The sequence below is a fragment of the Triticum urartu genome, chromosome 6, assembly GCF_003073215.2.
Source record: "Triticum urartu cultivar G1812 chromosome 6, Tu2.1, whole genome shotgun sequence".
NCBI classification, from domain to species: Eukaryota; Viridiplantae; Streptophyta; class Magnoliopsida; order Poales; family Poaceae; genus Triticum; species Triticum urartu.
The window spans coordinates 31,075,419-31,087,893 of NC_053027.1; the positions used below are offsets into that span (position 1 = coordinate 31,075,419).

Consider the following 12,475-nt stretch of genomic DNA (forward strand, 5'->3'; position numbering starts at 1 on the left):
CAGCTATAGGCAAGGGGAATTTTAGTGTGTGTGTGGGGGGGGGGGGGGGGGGGGGGGGGCAGATTAGAGAGAGGGGGCCGATTGGTTGTTGCTTAAAAACTGACGCTGACATCAGGGATGGACCTAGGATTGGGCTAATCCCTAGGCCCTAGGCTAGCTAGATGGCATCATACTGACGTGAACAACGAGTATGTGCAAAGAGAATTGTTAATAGTGGGGCTCAATTGTTTTTATCAACTCCTTATGAGTATATATAGGATTTTTAACCTATGATTAACGAAAGGAGGCCTAAAGAAAAAAAAACTGCTGGGCTTCAATCTCACCGGCAGCCTCACTCTTCTCCTCTCCAGTGCCCCTTTGGGCCAACCTGCAGTTAGAGTCCACCACACCCCACCCACGCACGAGCAAGCGAGATGACGTCCAGCCACCGCCGCCTCCGCCCCCGCCCGACGTCGGCGCCGCCGCTGGAGGACGACGACCTGCTCGACGAGGTCCTCCTCCGCCTCTCCCCGGATCCGTCCTCCCTCCCGCGCGCCTCGGCCGTCTGCGCCCGCTGGCGCCGCCTCGTCTCCGACCCCGGCTTCGTCGGCCGCTTCCGCCTCCGCCACCGCCGCAGCCCTCCCGTCCTCGGCTGCTTCATCAGGGACAAGCAGAGCCCGATCGTCTCCTTCGTGCCCACCATGGAGGCCCCCAATCGTGTCCCCGCCGAGCGCTTCTCCTTGCAGCTCGGCGGCCGCGGCCCCATCACTTTCCTCGACTGCCGCCACGGCCTCCTGCTCATGTTCCTCCCGTGTTGGATCAAGGTCCTGGTGTGGGACCCCGTCACCGGAGACCAGCACCGCCTCGACATTCCCCCGGGGTTCGACACGAAGCAGGGGATCGGCGGGGCGGTGCTTCGCGCCGCCGGGGCCATCAGCCACTTCCAGGTGGTCTTGTTGGGCAGAGACAAACAAGTGATCACCGCCTGCGTTTACTCGTCCGAGGCGGGCGTATGGGGCGGTCTCATCTCGACTCCGCTTCCAAATGAGGTGCCAGTGGACTTCGATTTTAGGGGGGTGCCTGTGCTGATTGGGGATTCCCTTCACTGTTTGATTACGGGTAGCTGTTCTGGAATCCTTGAGTTTGATTTGAATATGGGGATCCTGACCGTGATACCAGGGCCTGTGGATATTTTGGATGCGGGTAGTTGCCAATCCACGGTTATGCGGGCAGAGGATGGTGGGCTTGGTGTTCTATTCAAGTCAGACTGCAATGTCCAATTATGGAGGAGGAAGATTGTTTGTGATGGCGAGGCCTCATGGGTGCTCGGAAGAACTTTTGAGCTAGATACGCTACTTTCCCTGAATTCAGAGGAGAAAAGGTACACGGTGATGCTAGGCTTGGCTGAGTACAATAATACGGTGGTGGTGCAGACGGTTGCCGGCCACTTCATGGTCCAGCTCGAGTCATTGCAGTTCAAGAAGATGTCCGAAACCATCAGTTCGCATTTCCATCAACCATTCGAAAGTGTCTATACTGGAGGTAACAGAATGCCTTTACAATGCGAGTATAACAAAATCAGCTTGCTTTCGATAATTAGTCGATGAAATGCTGTTCACATCCGTTAGGTTTAAGCTAACAATTTTTAAGTTATGCCATATCACTAATTTATTTCGCTGCTTGATGATTTCTGCTATATATTGCAATTTTGCACTGTGGTGTCCTGTCCCAATGCGTGTATAATGGTGTTAATGTCGTTGTTATGATCTGGAAATATATTTGCTTGTGGTATCTAGTTTAGTTTATGTCACCAATTCTGCTTGTGCAACCAAGTTTGCCAAATGCTTTGCATAATAATTGGACTGAATTTCATTGTTACTTGCCTATTGACAATTTGACATACTCCCTCCATTCCAGTGAGTAAGGCGCATGTATTTCAAAATGAAACTTTGGCCATCAATTTAACCAACCAAATGTAGGTTATTGTGACAAAAGTTATACCGTTCAATTCGTTTTCAAAAAAAGTTTTCAGTTGTATAATTTTGAAGTAACATAGCATATATTTTGTGGCTAAATTAATGGTCAAAGTTGAATTTTGAAATGTGTGCGTGCCCTGTTTATTGGAATGGAGGGAGCATGTAAGAAGTGTATAATGGTAGTGCTAGTTCATATCTCCAGTACACTTTTGACTCAAAATTAGAACTTAACAGTTGGAAGTTGAAGATGGCTGCATGAAAAACTAGCTTGAACCAACTAGAATGTCAAATAGATTAGCTTAATACGTGCAATTGGAAGCTTAAAGCGACTTATGCTTCTACCATTCAACATTTTTATCTGTGCTAAAAACCTGTAAATCTGTAACAATGACTTGGTTAGAAAATTGCAAATGAATTGCTTATTTTATCATTTCTAGGAGACTCCTGCTGTAACAATGACTAGGTTTAAAATCTATAAAACAATTTCTTGTTTTATCACTTATAGGAGCTGCGAGTGGCCACCCTTTTAAATAAACTGAGCTTATTTCATCTTTTCAGGCTTAATTTATTTTAAGACAGACTAAATCTGAATAGGCACAATTACTTATGTTGCTAGGATTTGTCAATGCTGTATCAAAGCTTACTTGTTTTTTCTTCTAAAATTGCACCTTTGTGTTCATCTAAATATTTCCTTGATGCCTTCCCGTATTTAGTTGGTTTTCCATTGGAATATCATTGGTTGTTTGACTTCTTATGCTTGTAGAAACAAGCATTGGTGGTGGAGGGCACAATGGAGTTGAACTTTTGCACAACATTTAAGATGACTGTCTGGTTCAGTATGTTATTATGATGTATTGGTTGAGTAGGTAAGCTTGTCTTCTTCATGTAAGTTGAGGTATATCTGAAATGTTCTTTTTGAATAAACATAAGCTTGCCTTCTGTATGTAAGCGAGGACTCAAGATACTCTCCATGAACCTTAGCGCAGCTCCCACCAACCTGGCCGCTTCCCACCAGTCTTTATTGGCGTGTTGGATCTTTCCTCCAGGCCTCGCTTCCTCATCCCTTCCTCAGCCGCTTTCTGTTCCCTTCATCACTCCTTCACCCAGCTACTTCTCTTCTATTTGCTCATCTTTTCTCCCCCTCTCTACTGTTTGGATCATGCCAAAAATTTGAGATTGTATAACTCTAATCGCTTCTCCATGAATGAAATGGCAAATTGGTTTTACTAATGACATTGGTCGCTCCACAGGTGTCTAGAATTGTATCCTGGTTGCTGAGACGCAGGACTTGGATTCTGTGCGTAGTATGTAGGTTCTTCCATTTTGTATGCTTCATGTGGAGATTGACCCTCTATGTTGCAAACATCTGCTCTCAGGTTTGCCTGTCAATGCGTAGTGCTTGTGAAGCTTTTTGTTTCGAACCTGAGGATGTGTTCAGGTCTGGTAGTTCTAGTTTCCGTCATGTTTGTTGCTGGTCTGGCGCATGTGCCTACTCCCGTGTGCTGTTTAAAGTATACTTTGTTACCTGGTTTTGTTTTCAGCAGCGGAAATGGGGCCTGGTCGAGAGTCTTTTTCCTCTAAAAAATCTGGTCTCAGGTGTCTAGAATTGCATTGGTATTACCTATTTGCGTTCTCTGTTTTTATTACTCTAGAAGCTGAAAGTATGTCACCGCACTGCATATTACATATTTGCGTTTGCTGTTTCTGTTACTGTTTTCTCCCAAATATTGCTGGTTTGGAGTTTTCAGCACAATTTCCAGTGGTGAAACTAATGTTTACTACAGTATTTGAATCATACACAAATTATGAGACTGTATAACTCCAACGGGATTCGCATGATTTCTCCACAGGTATCTAGAACTGTGTTCTGGTTGCTGAGATGCAGAAATGGGATTGTATGCTGCAGGTTCTTCCATTTTGTGGGCTTCACATGTCGACCGACTCTCTGTAGCACACACTCGTCAAGTGTGGAGAGTAACTGCAGGAATTAATCGTTTAATTTGATAACTACCCGCTGTTATTATCTAATCGAAACTTCTTCCCGCACGATACTTGTGCACCTGCCGACAGGTGCACGATGTGCAAATCCAGCGGAAGGAAACCCAGTCAAAATCCCGACAGGTGCACATTTTGTGGGCACTTGCGTTCATTCCACATATTCCATGCAAAGTACATTTGCTTAATTGCTGGGCGTCTTGAGCCCACCAATCTTGTGCTGTGAGGAACTGCGAGTTGTTTAAGCTTGTGGCAGCATTTCGACTGGGTTGATGAGTGTGGTGCAACTTAAAACGGACTTCGACAGTGAAAGGGCAATGGCAGAACAGGTGAAGCCGCCGTTCATCATGACCACAGCCTCTCGCTTGCAACCGATCAGTGGTGGGAAGCCGGTTTTACGCCAATAGCCAGGTGAAGAAATTCACTTCTCCTTCAGATTTGATGTGCCAAATTTTATTCAGGGTGGGCCGGTTGATGGAGCCCAAGAACTGCAGATTGTAGGCCGAGGAGGCAGAGTAGGTATTGGAAGTGGATGCCTTCCAACAAATTGTATCAAAGCTCCTCGGAGAGGTTGACAAGTTGAATTTGTTGCCAAAGGGACCAGAAACAATGCAGATCTTCAGTTGTTGTCAATCCATGAAGGCCTCTCATCCAGTTGCTGCCATTGGATAGTGCAGTTTCTACCGAGGCGTTCTTCCTTTATGCTAGTTTGTACAGGTTGGGGGCCAAGTTCTTTGGGGCTGCTCCGTTTAGCCAGCTGGAGGACCAACATTTTGTTGATCCTCCGTTACCAAGAGTGATTTCAGTTGCAGCGTTGAACAAGGCCGTGTCCGCGGGAGAGCAAGGCAATTTGGTCCCAGTCCAAGGCCGCGAGGGGGAGGTCAAGGAGTTCCAGAGCCATCGCAGCCTAAGGGAGCGGCTGAACAATTCAAGGTTCTTGATACCTAAGCCCCCAAGTCTTTTTGGTGAACACACTTGCTTCCAATTCACTGCACAATGGATACCCGTGGCTTCTTCCTCACCACGCCAAAGAAAACCTCTCTAGAGCTTGTCAATTCGTTTGATCAACCATTGTGAGGTAGTAGGTGGTGATGGAGGGTCTTTCTGTGTTTATACTCGGCTTGCACTAGTAGAAGCCGAGTAATTCGGAGACTCGGCTTCTACCAGTGCAAGCCGAGCATAAACACAGAAAGACAACACGAAGAAAGGCGCTTGGCTGTCCGGCGGGCGCATACGTGGCCTGGTGATCCAAGTGGGATATAATCTTGAGACCAATTTAGTGGCACCACAATTCTTGAGTACGATATAATGGCCATGTGTAAAGTTTGGGGTGATTCTTGGTCAAGAAGATGAAAAGGAAAGGGGCTTTGCTGTAACAGCCCTCTCTGGCGAGCCCCGCGTTGCCTAGCCCGGCTTTTTCGGAAGGGGTCACTCCTTGTGAGTTTTACTCCTTGCTTGTGCTTGAGAAGGTCATAGGGTCATTTCAAACCAAAAGAGAGATCCTAGCATGAGTTGGACCAGCGGCACCAGAAGGGGGTATGTTCGCACCAGAAGCCCTAGATCTTCCAGCAGGATCGATGTCCGAATTGACTAATTTCAGTCCCGCCCATTTATTCCACAGGAGTGCATTACTATGTTTGTGCTTAGCAAATGTGATACCAAGCCATCCGCAAATTTTCTCCACCGTCTCCAGCAACAGGCAACCCCCGATAGCCGCCCCAAGGATTGCATGACATGGACGATAACGATAAACAAAACCTCAAGTAAATGTAGACAATGGCAAGATGGGTCGCCTAGGAGATAACTCCTTGTCGGTGACAAAGTGACCAACATATGATATATATAGCAGCAGTTCAGTGCAAAAAAGAAAAAAACACGAGGTATCACATTTTTCATACGTAGTGTTTGCAGCGACGTCCTATACCTGGGTGGAAAAGTTATCGACCAACGGGGTTCAGTACCTAATGTTGGATGTAGAGTGCAGACGCGACAGGAGTTAGTCAGACAGAGAGACGGTAGAATCTACAATTGCCAGCTGGTACGTACGCGCAGACCAGCTCGTGTGGGGTGGCAGGTCCGGCGGGGGTTCCTTCACAGCTGGGGAGGAGGGGGGTAAGCTGGAGGTGCCGAGGCGTGCTGGGGCGGTTGCGGCTTGATGCCCCGGGTGCGCATGTACTCCAGGAACTGCCCAGGCAGCTCCTCCAGCAGACTCTGGACAACAGTGACCTGCCCACCTGCTGATAAAACCGGCGTCGATCGATCAGTCACGCTTGTTCGGCGGTGGTACTATAAGCAAAGAGCTGGAGTAAGTTGATGGTGACAGAATTCGAAACTGATGCTGACCTTGGACTTCCCTCATGGGGACGAACTGGACGATGTCACGCGTCGCCACCCTGCCTGTCGAGCTTTGAAGCCGCTTACCCAAGTCCGCATCCAGAGTCTGACAAAAGCCAAGGAGAATTGCCAGATAAAATATTACTGCTACAAGAAAATTGTTCAGGGGGTGAAAGATTTAAAATGTATTCAGTAAATGACTTACCCTCATTTGAGTGAAATCAGCACCCCCGACTCCCACGATGAGAATTGATAACGGCAAATCTGATGCCCTTACAATAGAATCTTTTGTTTCTTGCTCGTCGGTGATAACTCCATCCTGCATATATACAGTGCTCGGGTGAGTTTTGTGAACAGAGGTCACATGAGGATATTAATGAGTACATACCGTGATAATGAGCAGGACAAAATATCTGTTGTTCCCGTATTGCGCAGAATGGCTGGCAATTTCTGCAGCTTTGTTGATCACGGGCCCAAACAAGGTTGGCCCTGACAGAGAAACACTGTACAGAGTAGAAGAGTATGCTGACATGATGCCTTCAAATCCAACAACCTGTGATAGGAACAGAAAATCCGTAAACGTCAATGGCGGTCTAACTGAGAAATCTAGGTGCCCTCAGCTGGTAAATACAAAAGATTCGAAAAACTGATCTAAGCAATATAAATACCATCAGCTATTCTACAGGTTGCTCTTATTTTCTGGCAACATTCAGCAATATTTCAGGAACAATTACCACACATCATTTGTCGCACCATATTTGCCATACCAATAGGTGACATTTGTGACTATTAAACGAGACGTTAAGAGTACATATATACAAGTAATTAAGGAGGATGAGACAGGGCAAGTATGATAAGACCATATCAGTATTTTGTAATTAATGAGATTTATGAGTCCAACAGGAACCTAATTTCTTAGTAATCGATATCTGCACACTAACATTTGTAAGGAAGAGAAAAACAGGATATGCGGCTGAACACAATTGGGTTTGCAGCATTACATTCTCATGTGTGAAGCATTAGTTGTTCAATTAATACTACTGTAAAAGCAAAACAAGGAAACAGAAAAGACTAGTAGCTCCAAAAATCATTGGTTCACAAATATCCAAAAGTTGGTTTATAGGGGAATGTTTCTTTTCAGTATCGTCCATTGTCAAAAACTAATTAAAACTAAATTGGCAGTAGCTCTCCAGGCATGAAACTCACCTCACAGTCATTGGTACTTGCATTCAAGTTGAAGCAGTGGGATACAGATCCCTGTGGCATCCTTGCACCAAAACCCCATGCAGGGAATCGTCTATCTTTGTCATAAAACTGCAGAACTTCGCTGACACCTAGAATTGCCTGGTACATCAAATGGTTCAATAAGAAGGCTTTCAGTTTAAATAATATCTTAGAAATGTCAGAAAATTCCAAACCTGCTGGTATGAGTTTAGTCTGCCAGAGGGGTCAATGTAGTGCAAAGATTGGGGTGTACGAGGGTCGCCATTTGATGCTGGAAACAAATGGAATAACCACACATAAGCCACAGATGATTGACGAGCTATAGAAATCATTTAAGCTCCCAACTAGAACTAACCAGTAAAATCTACAGCCACCATAAAATTGAGCTCAAACCCGCTGGAAATATAGTCCAAGAAAGTATGTTGAACTTTTTCCTGGAATGTATCCAAGAACAACTGCCCTTTCAACTGAACACAGATTGGTTACATCGAGAGGTTAGATGGAGTAATATTTTGTTAAGTAGATTGTGTCATATAGTTGAAATCAAACCTTCTTTTGTCCCTTACGGCTGTAAAAATTTGCTCCAGCCTTTGACTTATATAGATTTTCAAGCTGAGCGATAGTTGTCTGGAGAGCCCTATTTGTCAGAAAAGTAACAAAAGCAATTAAACTTCGTATCACTGGAAAAGGATGCCAAAATACTTCCTCACCCAACCTACCCCATAAGTTCATGGTTGCCACTGGCATCAAAATCAAAACACTCAAGTAGCAGTGGGTCATCCTGAAATAAAGTCACATATTAGATAAAATATATATATTAGATTAACCTTGAATTACACACTTGCTAAACAAGGCCAACAGAAATTTTCATATACTAGAAAAATGTACTTGCCCTGCTACTGTATTGTTGTGATGTCAGTGTTATAGGCCTCCAAACAGGGTTTAAGTTGTTATTGATCACTTCTGTTTTACATATAGGAATGGCAACAGCACTTTCTGACAGTCTTGATACTCTCAAGAAGGGATCCTGCACAATAAAAACCATTTATTTAGAACTGCAAGTAATTTGCCACCTTACGACTACCAAGGAAGTTATGCATACACTTTTGGAGAAGGTGTCCTTGTTATCAAGGTTCAGGCAGTGGAATGTCATCTCAACTGCCATCCTTGATGAAGCAGTTTCTTCAGCGTGTACTGTCATTGTGTCCTGAAGGGCATGTCCAGAACCATTTCGGAGGTTCAAAGTCAGGCTATGGTTGAACTTTGTGACTATCTGTGGAAAGAGCAAAGGGGTGCAAAGTAAATATCAGGAGTGCGTTTGTGTTTCTCTCTTCTTCATTTACATTTATTTAGAGAAATTATACGCTGCAGCTGGATTATGCACTGTATCATATAACTGATTTTGCACAACCTCGGATAAATTGCAGAATGCTTCCCCTAGAAAATCTTGCTGAGCCAAGTTCAGCATCTGCATAATATAAATGATTCAGGCTTCAATAGTTGCATAAAGTAATAGACTAGAAAATTTAAGCAGGCTATAATGTTGCTGTCTTGTGTGAGTCATTGAATATAACAGATAGCCTACAGAAAACGTACAATTATTTTTTCTCCGCAATGAAACAATTAAGACAACTCTATTTGGGTGAAGGAAAAACATGAATTAAGGGCACAGAATATACCTTCACTGGTGTGTTATGGTACTTTGTGTCAATGTCATATATCCTGAATCTATCATGAGCCCCAAAAAAAGTAGCAGTAAGTATGTGCTTTCTACAAGTAATCAGTATGTATATAGTTTTATAAACTTTACACAAGGGGTTGCACAATCTCAAATTGGTAATTAATCATAGTTTTTGTGATCCACAATGGTTTCAGTGAATTCAATATCACTTCAGTACGGCCAATCTCTTCTAGCCTTCCATCCATTTTTGTGTAAACCACCAACATAGGATCACTCTGCACCAAGCAGATGACAGTTATAACTGAGGAGGATACATACACATACACAAGGAAAGCAACCAAGCAAGCACCATAATTTTCTGTTGCACACTTTGCTGTAAAAGGATTGGTACACTACAATGAAAACTTTGACAGTAGGATGCATATACTTAAACACAATGATTGAATATGAATTGATTGGCAATGCAATGATCTTCGATGTACAAACAGATATCAAAATCAAACTGAAAAATAGAGCAACCTATCATGAAAATCAGGCATGCCGCTTTTGGGGATAGCGATTTCAAGTTTCAACTATTAAAAATGAAAGCCATCTTGTTCTTAGCTAAAACTGAATATTAGCATGCATTGTTGTTCTTTACATCAAACTTGTAGGGCTAAATAAAAAAATATTTCTGTTTTTTCAGCGCTAGAAAGGGTGAAAATGGAACAATAAGAGGGTAAACAAATGACATGTGGATACAGAAACACGAATCTGCACTGATTCATACATAATCGTATAGTTTTGTTTGCTTTAAACTTGTTATTTTAGCAAAAGGCCAAAGGATATTGAACATTTGGCAGCATCTACTTCAGTTCCAACAGATTTTAATTTCACTTTTCAAGTTATGGTACAGTAAGATGCACTACCAGAAAGGGAATAGAGATATAGATATTGAAATGCTTGGAAGAACTGGATGGTAGTTTTTACCTTAGAAAGCGCATCCATATCTCTCAACTTGGAAGCTGAAAAAGATAGCTGTAATGCAAGAAGATGGTGACATGTCAATCAAGGCAGATCATATTGACGTCTAGTTCAAATTTGAACTAAAACCACGACGAGTAATTTGGAACGGAGGGAGTATCAGCTAGTTGAGAACATATTAGCATGCAACACCACCATACGCTGAACTGGTTCAAAATTATCTCTGACTGGAACAGATCCGAGCATATGGATTATCCTTGAACATGCATGGAAACCACCATAATAAACACTCTAACAGATGAAAACTCTAAAATATGAAAGAAGTGACCACACAGTTCTTCACACTGAAAGCTCTATAATAAAACATGACACCGAAAACGTAATATTATATTGTTCGAACGACTTTCCTTAGTAAAAATCTGAATAAGAACCTTTTATAATTGAAAAGGATTGAGTAAATCATAAATAAAATAGAAATATTATTAATTAATTGGTAACGTAAAGGACGTAAAGTTCGTAATCCAGTGTATGCAAGTTAGTGCTCCATCGTCTGCACAACATTGTTCCATTTGTAAAGCAGGCGATTGATGTCCGCCACCACCCACTCCGGCCTAAAATATATTTGACCATTCCTGACCCACTTCCAGAAAATGATCCAGGCGTCAAAATTTTAATCAAAACTAAAACAATGTTTTCCAGAGACCGGTCCATCAAATTTCTATGCGACCACCAATGGAGGAACCGCATGCAGAAACTGAAAATATTACGCAGTTAGGATCTTATTCCTGCACAAGCAGATCACCGAGAAATTGCATGCCATTCTGTAAAATAAAAAGTTAACGAATATATCCGCACGCATGCAGATGACGCCCAAAAACAAAACTTAGGAAACATACAGAATTGAGGTGCGCTAGCGCCGCATATCCGATTTGGCTCCGACAGAGACTAATTTCCCAGCTACTTAGATGAGAACTCATAAAAGTAGGATTTCGCTACAACTCGAACGTTTTTTTATAGCAGATTATGTTGTCGCCAGGATGGGAATTTGCTTAAAAATCTGGAGTCTGATTTTTAACATTCCCCTAAATGATACCGACCAATCTCGTGGACGCAGACCAGCAGACGAAATGCACAAAAACCTAAATATAATATCCACATATTCCCAAAATAACCCAAAACCCAATTCCAGAGACGAGCGCCAGCATTTCAGAAAACCCGCTCCATAGAGTAAAATCCCCCCTAAATTGCGCGCATTAAAAAATCGGCGCAAAGCGAGCCACACTTGCATATAAAAAGTGGGATCTAAGCCAGAATCGAAGCGATGTATAATTGCAATTTGCAATGCCGGCAGGTTTGGTAACATCTGCCTGGCCGTTGTGACAGCGGAGCACATTTACCAATAAACAAATGAACGGCACCCGAACTCCACCTCGCTTGACAGCGAAGGCCCACCAAATCCCCGTCGCCAGCGGTTCCCTCCCGACGACCCCCAAATTCCCTCCTCGCCCCCCAAAAAAACCCGCCTCAATCGCGACCACGAATCCGTCCGTGAAGCACGACCATTCTGGGAAAATTCTCCATGACTAGCGAGCGAGCGAGCGAGCGCTGGTGGACTGGACTGGACACTAGCTAGGGTTTCGCGTGGAGGAGGAGGGGAGTGAGCGAGCATCACCTCGAGGGGGGTGTAGAGGCCGCGCAGCCCGTGGCCCTGGAGGAAGTGGTCGAGCGCCTCGTTGGGCCCGCCCTGGCCCTGCCCCGCCGCCGCCCCGCTCGCGCCCCCGCCGACGGCCTCCGTGCCGCCGCGCACGTCGCCGGAGAAGCAGCCCCCCATCCCCGATCCCGACTCCGGAGCGAGCGAGCCTGCCCTCTAGTTTGAATACGAGTTTACTTGCTGAGAGAGAGAGAGGGAGTTGAGAGGCAGAAATCCCCTGCTTGCGGGGGCTTCCGCCAGGCAGCAGCTCATTTTTGTAGGCCGCGTTACTTTTTTTTTCCTTTTTTTTTCGAGAAGAAGCCGCGTTGTTTATATGCCTGCAAAAAGGAAGGAGCCACGGAGTGCGGAGCGCGCGATGTGGCAGAGGCCCACGCGTCAGATGGGCTTGGCGTGAGTTTCCTGGGCTTTTCTCAGAAGGAAACGGCCCCTGTTATTCGGTTACCGATACCAGTATTTTTCACGCGGATGCATGCATGCATAGTGCTCGTACACGGTTTCCTCCTCCTTCCGGGAAAAAGACTGAGAACCAAATCTGAGATCGCCGCGGTATTTCCTCACACGCCGTTCTCTAGCCGTGTGCTATGATTATCATTATTTTCACGAATAACTAGA

At 44.5% G+C, this 12,475-nt stretch overlaps 2 protein-coding genes across 7 annotated transcripts; one reads left to right on the forward strand and one right to left on the reverse strand.

The window, feature by feature from the left end:
* Nucleotides 1-325: 325 nt before the first annotated feature.
* On the forward strand, nt 326-4,999 carry LOC125515991. Of its 4 annotated transcripts, none has more exons than XM_048681471.1 (3): nt 326-1,521; nt 2,719-2,821; nt 3,806-4,999. In XM_048681471.1, exons 1-2 carry the CDS (start codon nt 414-416, stop codon nt 2,772-2,774), a joined length of 1,164 nt encoding a protein of 387 aa, XP_048537428.1. In that variant the 5' UTR covers nt 326-413; the 3' UTR covers nt 2,775-2,821; nt 3,806-4,999. The 4 variants fall into 4 exon arrangements, with proteins under 4 accessions (XP_048537428.1, XP_048537429.1, XP_048537431.1 ...); XM_048681472.1 differs by lacking the exon at nt 3,806-4,999 and adding an exon at nt 3,206-3,521; XM_048681474.1 differs by lacking the exon at nt 3,806-4,999 and adding an exon at nt 2,905-3,185.
* Nucleotides 5,000-5,765: 766 nt separating this feature from the next.
* Nucleotides 5,766-12,137, reverse strand: LOC125514250 (protein BONZAI 3-like). 3 transcript variants are annotated; one of them, XM_048679544.1, is made up of 16 exons: nt 11,825-12,137; nt 10,159-10,206; nt 9,319-9,464; nt 9,188-9,236; nt 8,920-8,976; nt 8,611-8,781; nt 8,401-8,535; nt 8,228-8,289; nt 8,058-8,145; nt 7,864-7,975; nt 7,703-7,779; nt 7,491-7,628; nt 6,673-6,837; nt 6,490-6,603; nt 6,294-6,390; nt 5,766-6,184 (listed from the first exon to the last, which is right to left on the reverse strand). In XM_048679544.1, the coding sequence occupies exons 1-16, from the start codon at nt 11,981-11,983 to the stop codon at nt 6,042-6,044; spliced, it is 1,761 nt and encodes a 586-aa protein (XP_048535501.1). In that variant the 5' UTR covers nt 11,984-12,137; the 3' UTR covers nt 5,766-6,041. The 3 variants fall into 3 exon arrangements, with proteins under 3 accessions (XP_048535501.1, XP_048535500.1, XP_048535502.1); XM_048679543.1 differs by having other exon boundaries at nt 5,766-6,187; XM_048679545.1 differs by lacking the exon at nt 9,319-9,464 and having other exon boundaries at nt 5,766-6,187; nt 11,825-11,963.
* Nucleotides 12,138-12,475: the final 338 nt, after the last annotated feature.